Below are 26,680 nucleotides of genomic sequence, written 5' to 3'. Positions count from 1 at the left end.
CTAATTTCTCCGTCATTCTACTGGATGTTTCACCTCAAGCTTTCTTGCTACGTTTATTAAAGTGTCACAGGATAATTTCTAGATTTTACCTATACATTACTCTTCTGCGTGATCTATACAATCTACGTTTACAAAAGAACTCTTCCCTAATAACCAGGCGCTCAGGAAATGAAGGCCTCTCTACATTACCTCCAAAATTTGCTTCCAAGTACTTTCTTAGAGAGGACAGATGCATCTATTGCCTGCATAGACATGCCTTATTTTTCCTCAGACTATCTGCAGTTTGTCTCATCTGTGAAGTGTTCAGCTATAAACAGCTTAAGAATAGTGGGTTTTGACCTGAAAGAGCTTCCAAGGCCAATGCCATAACCAGAAAATAATAAAAAAACACTAAAGGAAAAGGAAGACAAACTGAGAAAGCTCTTTTTTTGCATCACTCCTTCAACCAGGGCCTGGGAAAAAGGGGTCCATTAGGTCTTCCATGGCTGATTACTCCACTCTTGGGATGTTGAGGAAGAAGTATTTGTTGAGCTCAAGCAGGGAAGACTTTCCTCCACCTGACTGGGAAACCCCCACTGAAACAGAGATGAGGTTACAACACATCACCCCGCCTTCCTTGCCCCCAGTTCCACTTTCCACACCCAGAATAATACGTATAAAACCACCAGGTTGCTCACACATTCTTCATACTTGGTAATAAACACTTTTTTGTATGTTAGCACTGATTCAGTGCAGTTGAAATCTGCAGAGGAGTGCAGCAAGGTTCATTAATGACAGTATTTGTCACTGTAAGCACTTCCAGTAAGAAAGAACATCCACACTAAGGATGACTACCCTGCAATATCTTGTGTCTGGTTCAGAGAGGTATGAAAAAAAACTAGCTTGGGCAGCACTAGCAGCAAGCTTCTCAGCATGATGCTTGGCCTCTGCTATTATCTCAGTTGCTGTGTTGAAGCTACAGGAGCCCTGGTCAGCCTCCAGTGCTCATTCAACTGCGGCGTTAATTTGTGTACTCTATTGTAAAAATAGAGAAGCCTTCAAGGTATATTCAAACATGTTATTCCAGCAGAACTTGGAGTGTTTTTCAAGGAAATCATACCTGCATTTCTTCTCTATTTCAGGCTAGAATAAATGCTCCTGAAGAGAAGTAACTGCAAACAACATGTCTTAATATAGTACAAATTGCTTTCCTTAAAAATAAGAAGTGAACAGTACTCAGGCTTGATGGATTGTTTGTCCTTTTCACTTGTTAAAATTCTCTGGTGTTAAAACTGAGCCATATGGAACATAGTTGTTGGGTGTCTGAGCCCAGATGCCAGCTGCCTACATTCTTAGAGCTGCTGCATCTGGATTTCTCATCGCTCCAATTTGAGTTAAAAAGCAAATACTAACTTCCAAAGACAAAACACCTCCTCCCCGAACTCAAGCAACTACAGTATATCAAAGGTGGGGCAAAGGTACAAGATTCAACACAATTCTCCTCTGCCTGCTGAGCTTCCTTCACTAATCATACAGCCATTAATCACGTTGCCTGTTGTAACTGTGAGGTAAAATGCATTCACTTCGGCATTGCCACAGATGGCTTAGGTGAATGCATTGTATTGCTCAGTGAGATAGAGTTAACAGCACTTACAGAATCACCGATAGCAGCTCAGCTGACAAGTGGTAACTTGTTAAGCCACTATAGATCAGATCAGTTGTGTTCAATCTCACACCAAGAGCCTACACAACAAGGGGTTGGGTGGGAGGAAAAAGCCCTTAAGAACAAAACAGTCTACCCGCAGCTGAATATAGCCACCTCAGCAACCTCGTTAGCTGGAAAACAGACTTTGTATGAGAGCAGTGTACCTGGTCAAGTTATTGAAAAATACATATATTTTTTTTTAACATGTTCCCTAAGAAATGCAACTATCTGAATTAAGGCTCTTGATATAGATCTGCAGATTCTTATTAAATGCGCAAAGAAAATATTCTGCATCTCCAACTAAAGTATCTAGTAAAGTATCTGAATATCATTCAGATATTTAAACCAATCAAGTTAATTGTGTAGAAATACAACACTTCTCTTGAACAGCACAAGAACCATCCTCAAAACCAGCTTGGGTATGTCTGATGAAGCATGCTGTCAATGAGCTGCAAATGTTTACATTTTTATAAAACATCTTAAACTCTGTATTTATGACACAAGTTGTACAATCCTTTTTTCCTTCCGTTTAATCAGACTTAGAAATTAGGGCACCTCAAGGCTTGCAGTGATAATTTAGACCCTTATATGTAGCCTGTTTTTCAAAGTTGGGAAATGCCTTCTTAAGGCATACGTACAGAGATAGTGTACAGCACAGAAGAGAAAGCCGCTCATTATTTTAAAGAAAGCCTACCTATCTAACAGCCTCAGGTTCACAGCAAATTCATTCAATTTTGTTCACTAACACAGGCTGGGTTAGGTACAAATCACCTGCAACATAATACCTTTTATATTCAACATCAGAATGAAAGCAAGTCCCTTGTTAGCCACGTACAAAAGTATCTTGAGTCACGACGCCCCACCGGCCAAGTTTAGGAAACTCTTCCTAAATACACCAACAAGATATACTTCTAGCCTTAGTGTCTTAAGTGTCTTTTTGAGAGCCCTACGGATACTAAAGTAATAGAATTAATTAGAATCTCATAGACCATAAGCAAGAATTACTTCTTGACCTACCCTTAGCACTTTCAACTTTTAACACATGGTTAATTTTCACTCTGGACTAGATCCTGCTGGCTGTTTGCCTGTTCTTCCAAAGCCCAAAATTGGATGTCCTACAAGTATAGGAAACGGAAACAATAGCAACCATTTCATTGTAGCCAGCTTAGACAGCTAAGGAGGTTTTATAGTACATCCAGTAAATGGATTTCTGCTTCCTCATCATTATTTTGCTTCTTAACGTAGTTATTTTGCATATTATGGAGCCAACAATGAAAACATGTCTTCAATCCACATTCTGACACTCAGGAAAGATTGCACGTAGAGCGAGACCACACTACTCATTGTCCTGAACTACAGCTTCAAACACCTTTCTACAAGTCTTCCAACTTGCATCGTGTCTGAGAAGAAAAATGTGTGAAATACATGGCCCTTTGACTTTTTATTACAGAAAAAGCACACTTTCAGTATCATTTGCTGCCAGCGAGCTTTGTTTCAGACACTGGAATACTGAGCAAGAGGAACTCTGGATATGGAGGGCAATATTCCCAGAACAGGTATGTGGACATTTGAGACCACCCTTGAACATGTGATATTAGTTATGGAGAATCAATGCGCAAGAGTACTCTGAGAAAATTCTATGGGATCTCTCTGTACCACTATAAATAAAATGTAACATCCATGACATGCTATGTAGTTGTTTTTATTCAAATATTGGTGTAAACTGGAATTTAACTGTCTTTTTATTTCTTATGATTTTTAAAGCTGAAGATCTTCTGAAAGCTCATATAGCAAGGGGAAGCCCCAATCTATACCCTCTCAAGTGTCTTTGTATTTACCTCCGCTAAAGTTAACATGCTAAAACAGTGCCAACAGGTATTCATTTAAAATATTTCTTGCTGAAGTATTTCTACCAACTATTGACACAGGAAAGTATATCAACACAGCATATAGTCAAATAGTCAAAGAATAACTTTCTTCGCTCCTGAATTGTTTCCTTTGTACACACAAAGCCTTCCCTGGTACTAAGGGGAGTCCCACTGCAGTCAATTAAAACAAGGCTGCTTGTGGACAGGAAAGCCAGCCCGTGATGAATCAACTTGCAATTTTCTTTTTGTTCACAGAACAAAAACAGAAACGTGAAGGAGTGGAGATTGTTAGAAGCTGGAAAAACAGCATGACCATTCTTGCTGATGGAACAGGTTGAAGACTTCAACAGAATCATCTTTCCTGAAATGTCATATTTTGATGAAGGTAAAGACATTAAAGGAATTCTCACTTAGTCCTTGCTCTTATTAAGATAAAAACAGCAGCCTGTTTCTCAGAAAGTTTTAACATCTGAGGATTCCTGCAGTGTTTTATTAGATGAATATTCACATTTGTGATGCTCCAATGCAGAAACAGTATAAGTGATAGAATAAGTCTTTTTTTTTTTGACAAAAACACATCTGAAAACTTATTTGAGCTGACCTGAAGCCCTGATAAATTTTAGAAGGCTTTGGCTAGTTGAATTCTCCTCTACAAGACTTGTCCATTTTACAAATGACCATTTTGAAAAGAAGTAACTCCTGTCTGACTCTGAAGATACTCACTGAACATAATTTCATTGCAAAACCTACATCATGCACTTCTAACAGTCTGAGTGTATATTTATATATATATGAAATGTATATATATAAAAACAGAAGAACCATAATCACAAACAATCTATTTCTCACACAGAAAAAGCAACAAGCGTTAACTTTGGGCCTGACTACAGTTTTCAAACATGCACATACCACCAAGCATCACGTGTCAAAATGTGCTCTGCTCTATATATGACCTATTCAAAGTAAAGACTCTTGGCATCTTACCTAATGCTGTCAGTCTAATCCAGACTCTATTAAAAGCACGCTGCCCACCTTGAATGGTGCTTAGTATTTTTGGAAAGCCTCACCAAGTACCTTCAGCTCCCAAGGGAACACCTGGGCTCTAAGAATCAGACTGCCCCCACCCCTACTACTTTAGGTAGTTTCTTAATTTAGGTTTGTTCTTTGCTTCTCAAAGAAGAAAAGCTCTTCTGTTCTTTTTACGTTCTATGCTCTTGCTCTAATGTAGATGTCTTTACAACACCTTCTCAGTATCAGCATTTTTCCTGGCAAGAATTATGGTATCAGCACCTTCAGCCTGTGGACAGATTATCATTCTAGATCAGGAAAGGAAAAAAAAAGAGTAAAAAAGAGAGTGGCATTTTGTCAGAAAATGCATCTTTTATTACCTTCCCATTTTTCCCCTTTGCTATTACAGTTAGGATTGAATATACATTAAGAATTAAAAATGAAATGAACCCAGTAAAACATTCAGCAATGAACAGAGAGCAAGCTCAGACAAAAAGAAAGCTTCACTAGTTCTTTCTGTCTTGCTTCCTTTTTCAATTTTTTAATAAGTGAAATCTCCTGGAATAGTTTTTATGACTCTTGTAAGGCTTCTTTAATGGTCCTTTTGCATGATAAAAATGTACAGTTAAAAACTCTAGCTAAGTTAATGCATATTTTCTTCTCTGGCACTATCAGCTTTATAATCCAGATGATACCTCTTCCGTGGACCATAATTAGCTGCTTAAAATTTTCCTAAGCTGTTAATTTCATTTCTTTTTATCAAAGATTATTTGCAGAAGACATGCCTTGTCTCTTCCAGGTAGGAATACTGAAAGAGACTACCCACTGTTTCAGTTATTAAATTCACAGAAAAAGTGCTTATATTTGAACACTCGGTTATGAGACAACTCGTACAGCCATTCTCCTCATCTGGAGGTAGCTGCCTCCCCAGCATCACATCTCACATGGGTTTTGCCACACACCATTTCACAGCTGTTTTTTGTAGTCGTCCAAATGGTAATGGTCCCACAGGTGACAAAGCTGTTTTAAGCCTCTGTTTTAAGGTGAGAGGGGAAAAAAACAAATCCCTACAGCACAGCAGCATAGGCCTACATTGGAAACTGAAAGGGAAGGTATTTAGACAAAGGCTGGCTGCTCCCCTACTGTTGAGGGGCTCTCTCTGTTACAGGGAGTTGCACACAAGACAAAAAGATGCAGAACTACACAAATTTAAGTTAGGGAATAACAAGGTCAAGGGAACTCCAAGATTACTTAAGTCAGTGACCATGCTTCCATAACAAAGCTCTGACCAGGCCAGGGCAATGGTCACATTTAGCTGTACCTGGCCTCCTATCAGATCAGGCAAGTCAACATTTGCAATTTATGTTTTTGCTCAAACCTCAGAAAATTGTTTGCTTACTTAGTTGGAAGTTGAGGGGTTTTGTTTTAAAAACAGAATTGAAATGCTTTGGGTAGGCCTTGGAGAGCTCCACAGATTGCTACTAGATGCAGAATGAGTTTCTTAGAATAACAAATAGTGTTATTTCAGCATGTTACATGGACTTTTATCTTTTTCTTGCATTGCACTCACTGTACCTTCACCGTCTTTCTCATTAGAGCCCATTTCTTCTTTTCATTCTTGTCTTTCCTTACACTGTTTGCACTTCTTTATTCTTGTTCCCTATCCATGTATCAAAACTATTCTGTTGAAGAGCAAACGTCAGAGTGAAGTTTTTTGGGCATCGAATGTGCTTTTTGATGCTCAAAGTGCAGCACAAAGAATTAAGATTAAAAGCACTGAGTGATACAGTAGAGATTAGAGAGACCAGAGAATGCTAAAGACACACAAAGAGTGCAGGAAAGCTAAAATCACTTCAAACATTAATAGGCTTTTGTGCCATATTCTACAAAAAAGTGTTCTGTATCTTAAGCTTGAATCTTTTATTCTTTTTTTTATTCTATTTCAAGCAGTTCTCTGATAAGATGAACATCCAAACTTGTTAAAATTTAATGTTGTTATAGAGATATGGATAATACATATACATATATATTTTTTTTTTCAGGAATATAATACCCTGTGAAGACTTCTGTTAAACCAATAGTTAGTGCCTGAAAAACACAATCATGAAAGTCTTAGTGCACACGACTATTACAGGGGGCAGGAAGGCAGAGATCATCTTGGAAACATGATGGGACTACGAGGATACTTTTCCCTCACATTTCTTTTTCAAATAGAAGTTCAGAAGTTTTACACACTATAACCACTAGTAGATGATATAACACAGAGGGATACACAGTAAGATGTCTCCATAAGGAAGGTAAGGCTAAGGAAGGTAAGGCTGAAGTTTTCTTTTTCCCACCCCTTTGGGTGGGGATTTCTTCATAAGCTTTGTTTAGAAACAGCTGGAGAAGCTAGATTGTGAGCTACCTCCATCAAGTATACTGTAACTAGGAAGAACCTTATGGGCAGTGCTTAGAACTCAAAATCTAAGTAAAGGAAGAGGAAAGAAAACTTATCTTACATTATACTCTTTTTTTTTGTAAATAGCTTGAAGTCTTTAGTTTTCTAGGTAAGCTGATGCTCTACCCTCACAGCTCAATTATCACTCACTGGAATTTTAAAACAATTTATCTTTTTGTTGCAGATGCCATAGGATCTAAAAAATAACCAGGACAGTACCATAATACTCATTGGTATGGCTTATAAATCATAGCACTATTTAAGAAAAAAAAAAAAGGAAAGATATACTTTACAGGTGAACACTGATCTATGCTCTCCATGAGTTTAAAAAGAATAACTAGAAATAACGATACAGAGGTTGCTTGGATCACCAGGCTACCTAGCAAAATGTACCCCTCCACCCCAACCCACGGCAGCAGGCTAACTCCCTTTGAGCAAGCACCACCATTAATCCCACGCAGATCTCATAATATATGCAACCTTGCCATCACTAAGAGTTGCTCCCAGATTTCCTTTGCTTAGATACAAAGAGAGACAGCTGTTCTCACCAGGCGAATATCAAGGTGGCAGTTCCCCTAGCAACAATAGCTTAAGAACCAGCACCCCCCCCCCCCCTTTAATCATGCAAATTCTCAGCAATTCAGAAGTGCAGGAGAATAGATTCAGTCTGAGCTGCATCACTAGAAGAACATAGCTCATATAGTTACATGAATTCAGTACCCTTACTGTGGGGAGGGGATAGGTGTTAACTGAGAGCCCAGTCCTCCAGCTTGACTGATGCCTTTTGTTTTCTTTTTAAATAGCCTACAAGAAACCCCACTTAGTAATGATCAGCATTCAGGAGAATAATTCATTAGACCATCTGTCAAATGTTTGACCTTTGGTCAATGAAAAAAAATGTAATACATTGAAGAATTTGCAAGATTCAGATGAAAACAAGTTTTCATAAAGCACTAAGCATGTATGAATTGAAACTGATTCATGAGGTTAAATACACCTACTGAGACTGTTTCACATGTGGCTGTACTCTGTTGATTTATTTGCAAGAGTTATTTGATACTTCTTTCAAAAATGAAAGATGTAGCAATGAGAATCTTGATGTTATGATGAAATCAAATATAGAACACACTGAAGTTCAACCACCATCAGGTTTCTTTGCCAACTGAAACTTGATTTAGTGTCATAGGAAGGACACAGTTTCCATAGACTTGTGAGCAAATCTAAATTGAGTTTGGAGAAAACACAGCAGCTTGCCCCGTGTCAGGACAACTTTTGATGACCTAAGAGATGACAGAACTTAGCCGAATGCTCCTGGAGGAACTGCTACGGGCTCAGTTCTTCTGGCAGCCTTTTGGCTCACTAGAGACTTCATACTAAGACCACCAATTCAAGGCAAGAGTGACCTTTTCTCTAACCAATTCATAGCCATTTTGTGGTAAGATCATAAAAACCTTTGACCTTTCCTGGAAGCAAGGGTAAAATCCCTTCTAATCACTTCTGCTTCACAATGCCACTCAAACCCAGACACCATGGGGGGGGGAAAAAAAAGTATGAAATCAGAAAACAAGTTGAAAGTTCTCATGGCAAAAATAATAAAGTACCACAGTTCTCTTTCTTAAACCAAGCACAGCAAGACAGAAAGCAAACGGTTGCCAAATACAAACAAGTCCTCATAGCACCAAAAGTCGCAGCACCCCGCCTAATCAACAGAAATTTACATCCAAGAGAATCACACACGCAAAGGTGTTTTCAGGCCTCGGTAAGCCAAAGCAAACACCTTAGCAAGGTTCTCATTTTTGAGTAGAGGCTTCCCATGGTCTTCTATACTTGCATCAGCTGGTTTGGGCAGTATCTGGTAGTCACAGAAGCCAGAGATAACGAGCAACTTACTCCAGTTTGCTTAAACATGCAGAGAGTACGAGGCAGTGAAGAATTTACTTAGTTGTGTCATTTTGTGTTTGTGAATATGTTACAAACAAAATTTGGATTATATAACAAAAACATTAGGGATGACATCTAAGAAAATAATGACAGAGAAGGCATGTAAATGCAACCCAAGGTTTCATTGCTTACGCAATTCTAACTGCCGCCTGCCTTGTTTTTCCAGTTATTTTCATCAGGACCATTAATCCAAACATAAAATAACACAGGATGCTGCTTCCTGTGGCTACATTTTCTCTCATTACCTTAAGAAGGAGAACTGTATAGTTTTTAACCTCAGGGGAATCAGAATTGTTATTCAATCATTTTGAGAAACAGCACATGAAAAATGGGCTGAAATAGAAAACATCATACAGTTTCCCATTTAGCAACAAGCAGGCCTACTAGTCCAAAGCCAAAAGTCTTACTGCAGTTCCCTAGCGGTTTTAAAACGAACAAAAAAGAGACAGCCTACTCACCCACCAGAACACCTCTCCTCAGCATGATGGCCAAAGCCACTTTTTCCTCTCTACATCCCTTTTTTGTCTTTTTTTTTTTTTTCTCCTCACGCTCAACAGAGACTGCAAGTGAGATCAAACGCTTAAGAAACCAATCCCTGCCTCTTTTCCAACTTTTAAATGAGTTGAACTTCCTCTTTGCCATTAGTGCCAGCTGCACTAATGCTATGGGATGAAGCAGGGTTTTCTTCCCAGGGAGCTGGTTAATCCTCCTTGTCCCCACAGAGATCTCAACCTGCTGTTGTAAATGGCTATAAAACACACCTTTGAGCAATTACACCGTTAGGTGCCTTCCTACTACCATCATTGTTTCCTAAGGCTAGAGGAAAGTTCAAGAACCCTGCCTGTTTCAAGTTTTCACCTCCCTTAAGGAAGTCTTATCTTCAAGAGAGCAAGCTGTGGAAGATACAATTTTTCCCCCTTCTTGAAACTAAAATAAAAATAGATCAGTTTTTTTTGTTTTTTTTTTTTTTTAATGAAGTCTAGGGCCACTGCTCAGGCATGTTCCTTGAGCTGCAGGTGAGAGCTGGGAAGGCAGAAGATAATACGGAGGGTTGAGCCACAGGGTACTGAAAGAAATTATGCGGACAACTACTTCATATGCAACACTCCTCAGGCAGAGCTGGGTTAGTGGGATGGCTGGCTACAGTAGAAACGTTGTGCTTTTTTTGTTTTTCTTCTGAAGCACACACAACCCCTCCAGTCTGTGAGTTCACCCACACACCTGGGAGCTTACTGGGGAACTTTCTGCTTTGCTCTGAAGAGGAAGGCAAGTGAGGGCTGCCTGGGCTCCAGCTCTCACACTGTAGACGAGGCTTTGTACCCCTCCAACCCCAGCAGCATCTACATGATGAACATCTCCTCCAGCAATCAGTGATCTCCCTCCAAAACCCCATGGAGTAACCTAAAATGTGTATGTGTGCAAACGCAAGTCAGCAGCAAGTTGTCCTCTGAGCCTCCACAAAAACACATGGCAAATTGCACGGCTTTGGATGAAGAAAAATAGCAAGGGCTCCCTTGGCAGCAAATATATGTATATATATACATATATACATAATATATATATAATTGTTTTGTGTTTTTATTCTAACGCCTGGGTTATTAATTAGTATTTCACTGCAGCCAGAGACATGAGGTGTCTGGTGAGGGGGTGTTGCTGGTGTGATGCTGTGGGCTGCAGACTGGCAGCAGCTCTCCTGGGGGAGCCTGAAATGGGGACATGGGGGGGGGGGGGGGGGAGTCCTGCCACAGGGCTGCCCTGCCACAGCCACTGCTGTCCAAAACCACACTCGGTGCCATGGCCTGCTCGGTGGAAAACGCCTGCAGGCCTCAGCAACTGCTCCACAGCATGCAGGCCCTGCCCACAAGGGCTTGCCCAGGTGACTGGGCTGGGCCTGATGGCTGCCACCATCCCCTCAGCCACAGCACACACCCCAAAGGGCCTCAATTTTCTGAAACCTGCCCTGTGACCCCATTCAGCGGCAGTCCTAGTTGAGGGAGCAGACATTTTGTGAGAACCTCTTTTATGAACATAGGAGCAGGAAGGTTTTATTGCATGTGTGCAGAGAGTGGGAGCCCTGGCCCACCCCTGTGCTCACTGCAGTCTCAGGGTTCCTGTCATGAACCAGGGATTTTGGAGCATGCCAATATGAAAGAAGGTGGCTGCTTCCATTTAAGTAGGAGACAATGTTTATGTCTTCCATTTACAGAACTCCTAAGTATTTACAAAACTTTATTTGCCTTGTAAAGATTCAAATACTTCCTTTCCAGATCACATCCTAATGAAGAATTTAACAGGTGTACAAAGGTGCTGTTGATAGTAACCTTACTCCTCCACTGCTTTTCTGCATAAAAGAACAGAAATTCTGGAAGGCTGGGCAGGAAAATGCCCATCGCCTCCAGTCAGGACACTTAACCTCTCTGCGGATTATTTCTAAACTTGTGTCTAGTGGTCTGCTCTGAAAATGAGCATTACTTAACGCAGTTTTGCAGGTAATTGGAGGAGACAAACCTTTCCCGTTCTCTGCTTTTCCTTCTCCGAGAGCTGAGCATGTGTCTGCTTTTATCAGCCACCTCACCCCAACAAGCAGCCCGCAGAGACGTGGCTGGGCCGAAGGTGAGGCCTCTGGGGAAACTCATACCTGCTCTTTCCCTTCCTCTAACAACTCGCATTTCTTTTTCTATTGAGCTCTTTACTTTCAGCGTCCCCTTCCTCACCAGATCTACCTTCTTAGGCTTTTATAACCTATCAGGACGGAAGGAAAAAAAAAAATACAACAAAATCAGCTTTTCAGGCTCATCTAAGCCTATGTTCAAGTGTGTGTCTTGTCTGCTAAGTGCTACATGCTGTATTATTGAATATCTGACTGGATTTTGGCCTGCAGCTGGGTTAAGCTTCTAGGGAGAGAGTGCAATTGAGCAAGAACACTTTTCTGGAAAGGAAAAATGAAGAAAAATCCCAATAGGAAGACAAGTTGGCAGGCTGCTAAGGCAGGGCTGTCCCTGGCATGGACATTTGCAGCAGGGCCCTCCCAAGGACAGATCCAGAAATCACCCTCGGTCACTAATGTATAATGTGTCAGGACAGACATGACATGACTAGTGTAACTCAGGCCACTAACAGGACAAAAAATATATATTCACTATTTTTTTTTCCTAAGTCTTTGCAAAATATATCAAGAAACCATAAAAATACTATCTGCACATAATATAGTTATGTTGGAGCTAGAGGTTGTATCTAATTTTAATTAGTAAATTTCCTAAATAGTTAAAAGCAGAGCACAGAAATGAGATTACCTGAAACATGGATGGCATTCTGTAGAGTATCTGTTTTTTTTCAAGAGCTCAGGCTATTTGCCTGGTGGGTAGTTATCTAATTCTTATCTCAAAACACTTAACAAGCCAATGTGTAACACATCTCTAATCACTGAATGTTTCAAGGGTGAAATCCAGGCAGAGATAATAGTTGCCAGCTACCACATCATACCATAATTCAAGGTGAAAATAGCTTCCCCATAGAAATTGCCTGGCAAATTAGAAAGATAGCAAACAAGGACCGAAAGAGAGAATGGGGCAGGTGACCAGCGTCAGTAAGTCACAACTACAATGTCTTGGACCATTCAGGAATGCAACTAAATATTTAATTTCTACAAATGTTTAGAAGTCAGTCTTCATTCTTGACTCTCATTAAAAGATTTCTTGTCTATACAGCACTGAGGGAACATTGTCTGAGGTTTCCTAGCGTACTTTGACCCAAAGTGTTTGCCGGAGACACACTCCAGGGCAACGCAGGAAATGCCAGCAATGACTGATCAATACCAAACGCAAGCATCACATAAAATCTCCTTAGGAGGCTGCTACTGTGAGATTTTTCAAACTAAAATATATCAGAGAAACTTTTTTTCTCAAAGTTTCTCAAACTATATGTCTCTATGTTTCAAAGTATGCAACTATTGTGGAACTGAATGTGGTTATAAATCGTTGGCAGCTTCAAAATACACCTTGATAACCAGAGGAATGAGAATTTCTTCTGCAAATGTTCTTTAGATTTGGGTTAGGCAGAAAAAGAGTAGAAGCCTACATCAGCAAAGCCTGTCGTTTTTTCTCTCTTTCTTTCTCTCTCGGCCTAGACGCCCAAAGGATCTGTTTTATTTGTGTAAAACACATAAATTCTGAAAACCTGATTTTTTCTTAAGTGATATGTGGAATACTCAAGGTCCAATCTCTTCTACTGTAACAGAGCCTGTATTTGAATCTGGTTCTTCAGCAAGCTTTTGTTCCTGAATATTTTGGGAGGATTCACCCTTTCTGACCAGAGGTTCCACTCCATACTGATGAATGCCCAGAAAAATAGCTGCCAGAAAGGAGTGTTCTTCCTTCAGAAAGGGTGTTCACACCAAGAGAATCGCTGTCTTTCTCTTTACTTTTCATTGCCTCTAACGAGGTGAATAAGGGATAACAAAAGTTTAAATATCTGGAGATCAGCCTCTGATGTTCTCATTTTATTTTCACAATATTCTTGGATTTAAAAAAAAAATAAATTAGGTGAAAAAAAGAGTGGAAAAAACTTCACCTATCTCAGCTCTTCAAATTTCATGCATCAATAGAAGCTTCACAGAAGACCTTTCATTTTCAGAAAAATACAAATTAATGTTCAAATCTTTCATTTCCTTTGTTGGGACAGATGAAATGACATTTTGTCAGTTACATATGCAAATAGGTGCAATGAATTGTTTGAATTCGTGATCATCTTGAGAGTAAGTGCTACTGACATTGAACTTGCAATACAGTATTAAAAAATAAAAAAAAAAAAAACACTTTGGTGCAGCAAAAAATTTTTTTTTCCTTCACATACAAGCTGTGCCTTTGATCCCAGCAGACAACCTAATAGTGTATGGAAAAAGGAAAAAAAAAGCTTTTAATTTTTTTACTCAGACCGATGGTGTTAAGACAGAAAGAAAAGGGCTCACTTAGAAACTTGTTGTGTATTAAATTCACAGGTCTAAAGGCAAACATGCCTTTAGTTTCGTACTGAGCAGAACGTGCTCTTGGTTCTTTGGCATTTATCACACATTTGACAGTGAAGGAACTACTGAATCACAATTAGGGAGAAGATTTCCCAAGGTCCAGACATTTTAAGCATTTTTTTTCTCAACTCAATGCTTATTCAAACTTTATTAAGAATTTTAGATAGGGCTTTTCCTCTAAAGTGGGTCACAGAATGTCTGAGGGTCTGAAAACCTCTTGGTACCAGAATACCAAAGGTTAGAGCCAACTCTTCTATTTCCCTGAACATTTCCGTTGTCCCCTAATCATAAACCTGTCATTCAACACACGGATATTAGAGTGTGGAAAAACTGAAGCTAAAGGTCAGATCTAGCAGATGAAATGTCTGCTAGCAAGGTGCATTTGTGGAATTGGATTCCTTCTCATGTGTCATGATGTAGATTAGGAGTAAACCCCTTGAAATCAAGGGAGAAAGAGCAGCCTCCAGTTGATGTTGGTAGGATTTGGTTCCACTGCCTCTGTACATGGAGACAGGACCACGGTGAGCAATTCAAAGGTTGAAACAACAGATTATTTTATTATTCAACAAGATGTAAACATTAATTCCTGCCTAAATACTTTAATCTTTCTCTCTAAGAGCCTCTTTGTAGGGCTTTCATGACTCAGTTACTTGCTTATAGTGTTAACTAGGCAATGTATTTTCACCAGTGGCATAGCTGAAGCAATATATTTAACACCTTCCATGTAGACTTGTGATACCGTGATTGGTAACATTTCTAGAATGTGATATTGCATAGTCTTTAGATTTCATCCCTCACTGCATATGCTACTTCTCAAACTGAATAAAGGAAAAATGCTCAGATCAAGCTCGTGAGATCTGTGATTCACATAAATTTGCTTTTATGGGCGTTCTGCCAAAGATGTATCTGCGGTCGGGTGATGCAAATAGCTGACTCAATAAAAACTGAAACTTTGCGAAGTTATTCTCAGAGTTAAAATATTATGGGAACAAAGAAGTAGCAGATACTGGACTGAAGACTGGGTTTAGCTTCATTTAACCTAACTTCATCCATTTACAAGTTTTGAGCTTAAATTACGCATACTTGCTTCCTCCATAGTCAGTCTAAAAGTCTTATCCCGTGGATAAGATAGAGATAAAGCATCCAGAGTCATTCAAAGATAGAAAGGTGATCGGTCTGTTTAAGTGCTTGACTACCTTCCTCCTGAGTAGGGTAAAGCTTGGACACTGAGTCCCCATCTGTCAAATTCAATGTATTATGTTCTTTTACAGTGATTTATACTGGGAGCTGTTTTTTCTTTCACCTTTCCTGGCATAAATCTGGATTAAGTGCATTTAAATCATTGACATAACAGCAATTGCTACAATTTAGTACTTTTTGATAGTTAATAAATAATGTTCAAAATGAAAATACATTAAGTGGCGCCGCATCTAACACAAGAGAGCTAACAACTTTAGATTTTGAATACTTAACTGTTTTACCTGGGGGAAAAGAACAACAACAACAACAACAAACAAACCTGTTTCAGATAAATTTAAGTATGTTTAGTATATGCAAATATTGATTAGAGCTGAAAATCAGAATTTCTATTCAGCAGGGAATTATGAAAAGCTAGGTTTTTTTTCACATTCCAGTCAAAACTGCTGAAGCAGCAGCATACTTTCACAGATGCCACATCTTTATTAAGAATTTAATTTAATTAACAGTTTTAATTAAAAATTCCACTGTTTGGCTAACTGAATGTGAGATAGCTGGAATGATGAAAAATGATACCAATAAATAATTTTAGAACTCAGTAAGGCTTACACGGAATATGCACTGAGAAATTTCTAGACAATCTCTGTAATTGGGGCACTCTTTCCCAATGCATTATAGTGACTACTATTATACATTCTCCTAGGTACTCTCTTCTCCACAGGAATTGGATCTACAAAATTCCCAGAAAAAAAAAAAAAAGTTAATTACAACTTTGATCAGTTTTTTTAATGCATTTAGACAATTATAATTGGGGGTAGTTACCAGACTGATTTTTTATGAGTATATGTCTAACCCTGTCAAACTTGTAACATACTCAGCATGCCAATGACCAGCTTAACCTTCCAAATTTATTCATAGCATTACATCATACATCAAAATACTTTTTCCTAGAAGTATTTTTCCCACTCATATTTTTCTTGCACAAAATTCTCCGTGGATAAAATTCCTTTTACAGCAATTTGTGTAGTGTGGTTTCAACAAATGAAAAACAAACAAAAAACTGTTTTTTTTTCTGTTATTGGAATCACACTTCTATCTCGCTTCCTATGCTCTTGAACTCATGGCCTGACCTGACTACTAATTTCTTTATTTTTTTTTACATTATACACAGTCTATACTTTTCTCAATGAAATGTGACCTATTTACTTCCACTTGAGTGTCCCATCTTATCCATCTAACAGTGAGATAGGTTTGTTGTGACAGATAGTGCACTTTGGAGCTGTCAGTCTTGTGTGTTGTGGGAGAGAGAATTTTGGAGGAAAGTCTTCACCTGCATTTACCAGTGGTAAAACTCAAACTGCTTATAGAAGCATAAGTAGAGTTTGATCACAGCACGTCCTTCGGGTCCAATTCCACTACCAATATTCACAGAGAAGATTATTCCTCTGCGAGAAGCTCCTATGAGATCAAATTAGACCTTTTAATATTGATATTACAAGTTTGAATGTAACTATTTCTTTGAGGTAATGCAAGAGTGTAAAAGACAGAAGATTTCCTCTTCCATAAGCAGGTACCTTCTAGGATGGGAAGAAAAGATTTGTTTTGACTAATCCAGATGGATGGAGACCAGTAGGAGGAGCTGTGAAGAAAGGTTATGGTATCTCCAGTATTGCCAACTCTATGATTGTAGGATTCAAGCCTCTGAAATCACGAGATACGTTTCAAAATTGCCTATGCTGATTTCAGTCTTTGTTTTTTGTATTTCAGGTTCACTTGCTTTACACATTGAAAATTTTGTTCATAGGATAAGATTAAAAACCTACAGCTTTTAAATGGTCCCAAATTGTCCTATCTGGTATCTTCAGCATATGCCACAGGAGCTTTCTTATATGGAAAGAGTGAGGAAAATAAACTGGCACTGTGAAACAGTGAGAGAGAATTAGTATATCCTGCAGGGTCATTTTCTTCAGCTAATATCTTTTATTATGCCAGCAGAGTGATTCTTTTGCATACTTTACTTTCATTAGGGCTGGGCAATCTACAGTGCAATGCTGTAACGCTGGTTTTCTTCCAATTAAGAACAAAACCATCATCTCTCTACATAAGGGGTTGGAGCTGTCCTAGAGGCTCCTTGACTGTTCCCTTATAGGGTCTGAGTGTGCTGGCCATGATATCACAGGAGCCTGGAGTCTCAGCTGTAAAGGAGTCACAAACTTCCAAGTCTTCAATAGAGTTTACAGAAACTTCAGTAAAAATGTACCTGTGTAAAACAGTAGAACTTTGACCAATTAATAAATACCTCCATTAAAATATATATATATATAATATATATTTTTCTTTCAAAATAAAATAACATAAAATAAAATTAGCTCACTGTAATTTGTACTGGCAAAGACCTCTGCACTGATCTCTACTCTCTGGTAGAGAATATGTGCTGTTTGTCTACATGGTGATGTAGGTGGACAGACAAAAGTAGAGTGTGATTAACTGTGTTTTGAATAGATCTTGAAGACCCTTAATGATAAAACGAAAGTCCTGGGTTGGAAACTTCTGAAATTTGAAGATCTTCACAATTTACCTAGAGACTGAATCTAAATTTAAAAGCATTGCTTTGAGAAAAATTATGTCATTACCTGTATTTCTCTTTCAAATGTATGCTTGTCTTGCTAATGTAAATGAATCCCTCATGCCCTGTTTCTTGGAAAACATATTCTCCTGAGTTACAGAACTCTGCCTGCCTCCCAAAATAGTTATTTTCTTTCTTTTCTACAGTGAATAGGTAATATACATCATCAAAGCAAATTGCCTTTTCATTGAATAAGAATACTGAATCATCAAAATGAGGCACCGTAGCGATGAGTGTCATTAAAACAAAGACTGTTGACAGACAAGGTCAAAGAGAAGCTTCCATATTAAAAGTCAGCTGCCTTTACGATAAGCTACTTTTCATATTTGGTCATATATACACATTATATCTCCTGGTAGAACTCTTGGACAGCCAGGAAAAATGTAGGGTAGTTTCTCAGTAAGAGGATAAGAAATATGTAGAGGTAACTCATATTCCCATGACGTGTATTTCTCCACTTCCAGAAGTGCAACCTACACTCATGTAGTATAGATGTTAGATGGTGGCTATGCTTATTATATTCTCATTGACATCCTATTTCTAATGAGATCATGGATTTTTTTCATAGAAGTTAATTTAGCTTAGCTTCCAAATACATTTTATCAATATTATTGTTCAAAGTATATTGCCATCATTACTTAACGTATTACAAGCTCTTGAAAGGAAAGCTATTATTCTTCATGAAGAAAAGTTTCCAATGGGGAAATTGTATCCCAACTCTAAACAGGGGAGATGGACAGTCATATGATATGGGAAATACATCCTCCCATAATTGTCCCATAATTGCAGTGATGATTCAGTGTTCCATTTTCTTTCCAATGTTTTTCTTTACCTGCATTTATTTTTGATTTCAGTCTATGTTTCTATGTTCATATGTATGTGTATGTGCCTGTAAAAGGCAACTGTTGATTCAATAAATATTCACATAGGTGAACGAACTTATGTCAAACAATAAACTGTCGTTTGTAATTAAAAATTATATTGAAATCAAGAATAGATGCATCAGTAGCGTGTTGAATTTTGATGTAACATTTTAAAGAAATGTTAAAATCTTATGGTTAAAAAAAATAATATGGGGGTTTAGGACAGATTTGTTTCTTATTAACTGGACTATAATTATTTTATTTTATTTTATTTTATTTTATTTTGACCACTGTTCAATTTGAATGGAATTTATCAAGCCAGGGATAATATACTCTGGCTTCTGCACAAGACCTAAGTTTGTCTACATACAGCCACGGTGCAACTGGCGTAACAAAAGACAATCAACTTTTGAAGCTGGAAAGGTCTGAAAATTGTGTTTCAAATACATCTCAAGAATCTCTCTGAAGCAAGCAGCATACAACTATGTTATGAGAAGCAATGTTGAAAATGTATCCTCGTTGATTAGTAGTGTTACAGAACATGAGAATTCATTATAAAAGAATCTCTGTACCTTGCATACACAGATCTTTGTCAGTACTGAAAATTTGTCAAGATGTACAGAAAAATCTAAAGATGATTAAAGCCAGACTAGAAGCAATATAAGTAGCCCTTCTTGAAAATGATTTTCTTTTACTACAAATCATTCATATCAGAATGGAGAAGATGGCTTATGAGAAATCTTGACATAAAAAGTCATGCTACTCTGCACATTTCTCCATAAAGAAAGTAAAGATCAAGCAATGCAATTAACTCTCTTGTGAATGCAGTTAAATCATTTGATTTAAAGGTGGAATCCTCTCCTGGTTCCTGATGGATCAATAGTTAACAACATGACACCAGTATGATTTAGAAAGATTATGCTTCCAAAAAATTATGTCCTGCGTACTAGTGAATGGTTAAAAAAAGGATCAAGATATAGTAGTGTGCTTGATGTTTATAAATATTTCAAATGAGAACAAAACAGATTGTGGTCCCGAATCTTCAAAATAAAGATATTTATTAACCTCTAAGTAACTGGCAATGTTTTTATTTTTATTTATTTTTTTTTTCTTCAAAGCTTTGTTATTAAAGCTGAGGAGGTTTTGTTTGTTTGTTTGTTTGTTTGTTTACTTTACCAATTTCATATCAAAGCTTTTAAAAACTATCAGAGTGGAAAGCAGCAAGCACAAGTGAGAAAAAGGTATGTGCATTACCCCTTCAGGAACTGAACTCTACCACCACCATGCAGCTATTTACTGTCATTCAAAATCTCAGGTGCTACAATCTACAAAAGCTTCATAACGAAGGTTGAATCCCATTTTTGTAACAGTCATGATTAGAAAATTGAAGGATGATTTACACAGGCGGCCCAGCATGCCACTCTCGTCAGGGCTGATCTGAAAGATTTGGGCTGTATGAGCACCTTCCTGTCCTTGGGCTGATGAGGAATCCTTCACTCCATTGACATTTAGGACATGATTTTGAGACGGGAACTGTGTGATGTCTAATCAGCTTGGAATGAAGTGCTGAGGTTTGACTGTACCCATCTGGGTATATATGCAGCCTTGAAACTGCTGTTGAATCTGGCACAGGAAAGAATGTCTGGTTTGTAAATGTAAATGGCATGGTAATGTTAATCAGTCAAGAAAAAGCTTGGGTGTTTCTGGTGTTTTGTGTTTTAATAGGGTAAGATATTTCATTCACTGCAGAAAGAAGGAAACAGGCACCAAGAACATATGGAATTAATCTGATTTTTTGCAGCACCATTCACTGTATAGATGTTAGTATTTCTAATTTTATTTATGTTGGATCTTTTTCCTATAAATTTACATGCTGCTACTATACATAAATATTTTCTTTTATAGGGTGAAAATAACATTGAGAAGTGGATTGTAGTGTCTTTACCTGATAAGATAGCTTTCGGCAGTAAACATCCAAAGCTTGCAAAATATGTTATGATCTGTGCTATTTATTTTTTTTCCCATTTGTATTCTGTTAATCTTTGATCATAGATATGAAGAAATACTGACCAGTCGGATGAAACCAAGACCCCTGGTCTTGAAAGTCCATTTCAAACAAGCCTTGACAGGACATAAATCCAAAGTCAAAATGCTGAACATTTTTAGATCACTCCAAATTTTCAATCAGAACATCTAAGTATCTGTCGTGAGTGCCATGCTTTTAACTCTTTCTGCTCTTACCTCAGCTATTAACACCATTCATTTCACTTTTTACTAATTAAATCAAATTAGATGAAAGCTTGATCTGACATACACGTGGATTGTCAAGAAAATAGGACTCCCGCTATGACAAGATGTTGCAACACAGTTTTAAAACTCCATGTAAGCCCACTTGAGTCAGTCATGCTACTCATATACTTAACATTTTGTCCAGGTCCTTGGCTCTGCAGAATTGTGACTTTAGTTTAATCATTGTTCCTGTCACAATAGCCAGTAAAATAGAAGCCCAACGTGTCTGTATGAATAAGACACATATATCTATATATTATGAATATGTGTTATTTTACCTCTTGTAAGGGAAAATGATGCTTTAATATTTTAGTGATTTTTTTCTTGATTGAAATACTGTATCAATTTATAGCCACTAATATTTTCTGTCTTTTTAACTGAGAAGTTTGCATAGCCATGATGAGAAATAAATACTGTGTTAAATACTGTGTTATTCCATGCAGCAACAGATGTCTGATAGAGCCTAGCTCTGTAAATCAGAACATGAAAAAAGCAACTTTGTGCACTGTCAACAATGAAACGAGGCATATATTTCATTTTTCTTTTCAAAACTGAAGAGACGGGTCAAATCCCAAACTTGCTCAAATCTCTTGCTCAAATCTGCAGGAAATTCCTGGCGATCCTGCATCTAAGGCAACAATGTGTCTGCGCATTCTTTGTAAAATTCCCTTTCATCGTTTCCCAGTTCTGGCGAATTACCAGTGAATAATGATGCAGACCTCAGCCACGTTCTCACTTGCCTTTCTCGTGAAACATTAATGCTCAGTTTTTGATATCCAAGGATGTTTGCTCTTTAAAGCCTTCACAAGTTCCAAGTTAAAGTATTCATTTACCGAATCTTTCATCATATAGGGCTGGTCAATATATCCCTGTTGTAGTTTTTCATTGAGCGTGACAAGTTCCTCTTTGCTTTTTTCATTGGTGCCTCAGATGAGCCACAGCAGTTTTGTTTTTTTTTTTTCTCCTTGCCAGTACCCCTGAATATCTCGCAAATATGAAGTGGTCCCATGCAGTCACCTGCAGATTGCAGCACCTCTGGCACAGCGAAGTGTAGCAGGATTCACTTGCCAAAGGACTGCTCCCACCGACTCCATCAATTCTGCACACTCAGGAACTGCCCTGCAGCTAAGAAGCTCTTTGTCACATGTCGAGTCACTCTCATCAGTGCACGTGCACTCAGAAAAGCCTCCTGGCAGCTCCCTGGGGCACTGGTAGCCTCAGTTATAGGGGAAACCACTACCCTTCACCACCGTTTATTTCCTAATAAAGTAAAACTGTAGTTTTATCATCTCCTCTTCCTCCCCTGGTCAATTTTAATTCCAGATTGTGTTCACCGTCTGTTTGTTTTCATGTATTATTCATATCTTCTTTCATTTGCCATCACAAAGATAGACAAGTATATATGGTACATTAATCAAAACAAATAAACAGAAAGAAGTACCCAAGCTCATCTTTGTTTACTCATTAAAAATACAGAATGAGAACTGACTGCGAATGAGATTTGCCTGTTGGTATAAGAGTAGTGACAAAAAAAAAAAAAAAAAAAAGAGAGACACGAAAAGGATTTGCTGCATGTGCAGAAAGTAACACTCCTGTGAATCACAGAGGCTGTGTAGGACTGCACCTGAGGAGATTTTATATCACAATCTTTGATCATTTGATTTCTGAGCTTTCGTTTTCTTCAAGGATTTCCACAGAAAGCAAAACAAAACCCTAAAATTTGCCAAAGGCCATTTTCTTTTATTATTCATAAGTGGTAGATATTACTAACGATGGCTTCATAAAGTGAAAAAGTTTTCTCAGTCCCATCTGTGTAGTAACATTTTATGAGAGATATATTATACACATTTACCTGGTATTGAAAAAACAGCAACATAACCTTAAAATTCACTTATCAGTGGGGGGAAAAAAAAAAAAGGCAAAAAAAAAAAAATAGCCATAATAAGCAGCATTTGGGAGGAAGGGAAAAAGGGAGCTTGGGAGGAAATGTATAGACATCCCTGTCCAGGGGATACTCATTATACACATGCTCCATCTTAATTCAAGTCATCTAGCACAACTCCATCACATATATCCACAAGGGCCAGGAAATACGTATTCTGCTCGCCTTGGTTTATATCCAGAACAAATCTATTTCACAGAGCTAAGTGTTGCTGGCTGGTCTGGGAATATTTGTTAAATGGCTATAATGTGATACAGTTAAGTTATTTACTACTTGTGACTGGTGAGAAAATTGAGGCTTTTCATAATGTTACGTTTCTACAGAGAAAAAAAAACACATTTATGAAAATAAATTCTTTAGGTCTTCTTTGACGTTCTGTATTTTTCATAGGGTAAAAAAAGATGCATTAGTATGCCTTTAATGTCATCCGGAAGGGTATGAAGGCTAAGGTATTCACGTGCGAGTGGTTATACCAATACCCATAGCTGCCAATGACCAGATAACAACACTGGTAAACCAACCATGACTACTGCACACCAAATTTTTCCAGAAGGGTCAGAAAACCCGCTTGTTCATGTAGTTTATAGCGAAATGTTTTGCTTTCCCTTCAGCTAATCTGCTGCGTCTCCTTAGAATCTGGTCCAATCTTTATTAATGCAGAATCTTCCCTCAGCCTCACTATTTGTTGGCCTCTACATTTCACCAGAAAAATAAGGTAAACACATAACAATAAAAAGAATTTAAATCCCCGTAGACATGAGAGTACTAAACCACATGATATTATTTCACAAGCTACTGTCAGACCCTAAGCATCCACTGCATACCGTCGTGAACATTTAACGCTGTTTTAGTACCTCACCTTTCAAGTCAGTAATATTTTTAGGCCTGATATGTACACTTAGTGCTTTACTGGTATTGTTAGGTGAATAAAGGTGTTCATCAATAATGCTTATGCCTTACTACCCCGTATTACCCTCGCTCAATGCCTGCTCACATAGTTTTGTTTCAATTCACCAAACCAGAAGAGATGGTAGCAGGTTAAATGCTTCTCTAAGAAAATGGTTTCCTCTACTGCAGAATATTGTGTCTTTAACAATACCGCTGTAGTTATGTAGCTTAGCCCAGCCAACTGTTAGTATGGTTTTATGCAAATGTCAAAAAATAAAACACCTCACTTAATCCCAAAGTCATCGTGCCACATTGGGAAACAGCAGTCTTTTTTTTTTTTCTCCCCTTGTTTTTAATGGAAGCTTTAAAAGTACTGAATATTTTATCTTATTTATCTGATAATTCACATTTCATCCAGAGAATTTAAGCAGCCGAGTTGAAACCAGGGATGCGTCATAAAACGGAATGACATTTTCCCCACTTGCTTCATTTAGGACAGTATCTCTTGTGCCTCCAACTGCTGCAGCGATCACAGAAGTACTGCAAGCCAGTTTTTACCATCTGTAGTTTGCTGTCCCCTTTCCCTTCAGGACACGGGACTGAGCCCAGACCACAGCAGAGCTGCTGCCAGAGGTGGAGGGGAGCGGTGGTGCCCGGCTCACCCCGACCTGCAAAACCATTGGGGAAGAGATGTGCGAGATCACTGTGGGGTTTGAAAGGCCACTTTAAAACATTTGAGGCATGCCAAGTACCTGGATACAAAAAGTAGAATTACTCCTTGTGTTTGGTTAATCAAGCAAAAGCTTTGCTGCAACCTAACACTGTCAGAGACAGGAACCGTGGTCGGCAAAGGCAGATGGGCAGGAAGAAATCACAGGTTTCACCTTTTGAGAAAAATTGATTTAGAACAGCAGCAGGCTTGAACTATGATGTTAGTTGTTATGGAGAACTACAGCCAAGCAACCTTTTAATAGAAGATACTGGTATTTTTGACAGAGATCTCCTAGGCTGGTTTGCTCTTACAAAACTACGTGTGATGGCTTCACACAAGTTGACCAAAGCAGGAGAGTAAAGTCAAAAACTGAGAGAATAAAACAGGTCAAGTGTTCGTGCCTTGACTGAGAAACAGTGCTTTAATAAGAGAGAACTTTACCAAAGCTCCCGTTTTCTCAATCTGACACTGAAAACAACAGCAGCCTGGCAGCCTGGAAAAGCTTTGAGAGCCAAGTGGAGAAAGCTTAAGGGTCATTTCAAGTCTTCTCTGCGGGGACTGCCAGGGGAATGATTGAATTGCATAACTGGCTGAGCCGAAATGAAAGACGGTTCTTTTGATGAAGAATGCTTTCTGTTGGTTCCCCTATGGGTGACTTGCCCTGCAGAAGTAAGTTGTGCATTCTCCATTCTCTGCCGAAAGTCATTGACGTGAAAATTCAGCTTTATGTCAGTGATATTCAGAACATTTTTATTTTTTTTCACAATTTGGTGAAAAAATTAAGGAGATGTTACAGCATAAAGCTCCAAAAGGCCAGAAAACACATGGACCACAAGCTTTATGAATGATCCATTTCTTCTATTTTGGAGCATCATACAAGTGAGCTAATCTTGAAGACTTCTTATGCCAGGAATCTGTTTGCAAAATGGATAAGAGAAAATCCTTGTCTCCAGCTTGAGCAGTTTACCACGTCCCAATTTAATATCTTCAATCTATTGGTTAAAAGCAGTTCTATCCATCTAGCCCTCGCAACCATTTATGCACTAAAGATTCCTTCTAAAAGTTAATGTTTCTACTTCAATTTACCTTTGGCTGTGTGAAGGAACTGAAATGCTCCCAGTGGGGGAGTCCAGGCATGAGAAAGCGAAGGAAAACAAATAGATGAGACATGGGAACATAGAGCAAATACTTGGATTCACGTGATAGCTTGCATTTTCACCAAAAAAAAAAAAAAAAAAAAAGAGTTATGCACACAGAGGCTAGCCATAGTATGATTAAAACCATAGCACACAGAAAGCAACATCCACCATCCATCCTCAGGAAACAGAAACACCAGGATTCAGGCAGTCAGCGCACCCTTGCTTTGGTAGCCACGCTGGACACGCAGCGGTACCGTCTTTAATGATATTCTCGTCTTTCTTTTCTTCCGAGTCTTCAAGCACACGCATAAAGGAGCCACAAAACTCACTTCAGGCTGTGTAGTGAAGGCCTAGAGCGCCTCGCTGACTTTTCAGTGAAGTTTGCACAAATGGAGAAGATACGTCAGGAGGATTTTAGGAGGGAGGTCGTTTGTGTGAGGAAGGCAGCTGAAGGAGCACAAAATAACTGTGCCATGATGAGTAAATCACTGAAACTAAGTTTTGAAAGATGGCTTCCGATTACATATTCTATATTGCATGTGTTCCCAGCTCGATCTCTCTGGTCATATTTCAGAAGAACGGAGCAAGTGAAGCAGATTAAAATTATTCCCAGAGCCCTGGGAAACGCTAAGCACTCTCAAAAATCTTGCCATAGACCTTCTAAGCTGGCAATTTGAATTAGAGCATACCTTTGCCATTGATGTCCAAATATTGTGCCTGAGACTTACTGCAAAAGTGAATAATGCAACATGCCCCCGCCTTCTGCACCTTTCCTGAATGATATGAGGGATGGTGCTATCCCAAATTGCTGTAAAACTGTCAGAAAGATGATGAAAAAAATAACAATTCTGCATTTGGAGTTAGATTACAAATTGCACAAGGTCTGCAGCCACAGATTAGAGTGAGTAGCTGTTAATTTTATGAGCCCTGTCCCTTGTGTTCACTGACTGAAGCAGAAGCCCGCATGAAATACAGTGTGTGCACAAGGCACCGGGTATTTACTGCTGACAGTAATGCTGACAGGAAAGACTTCAGAAACTTTGCAGGCTCTGAGTGCTTC

The 26,680-nt window shown here is 38.5% G+C and overlaps 1 protein-coding gene across 10 annotated transcripts in view; it reads right to left on the bottom strand.

The window, feature by feature from the left end:
• Nucleotides 1–26,680, bottom strand: part of LOC308200333 (uncharacterized protein) — a 117,993-nt gene that overhangs the window by 69,765 nt on the left and 21,548 nt on the right. For 4 of the 10 annotated variants that reach the window (XR_013955498.1, XR_013955499.1, XR_013955500.1 and 1 more), the window contains exon 1: nucleotides 9,400–25,394. The exons of 4 other annotated variants lie outside the window; for them this stretch is intronic. Coding sequence is in view for 1 of the 6 variants with exons in the window: in XM_080605921.1 (XP_080462047.1) it covers nucleotides 9,400–9,583 (184 nt within the window). In the remaining 5 variants the exon portion in view is untranslated. Of the gene's footprint in view, nucleotides 1–9,399; nucleotides 25,396–26,680 lie in introns of those variants that run through there. 2 more of the 10 variants (XR_013955502.1, XM_080605921.1) reach the window with 2 other exon arrangements.

Source organism: Anser brachyrhynchus (genome assembly GCF_964034855.1).
Source record: "Anser brachyrhynchus genome assembly, chromosome: 10".
Taxonomy (NCBI): Eukaryota; Metazoa; Chordata; class Aves; order Anseriformes; family Anatidae; genus Anser; species Anser brachyrhynchus.
The sequence above is the reverse complement of the archived record's forward strand: the minus strand, read 5'-3'. Positions and strand labels throughout refer to the sequence as shown.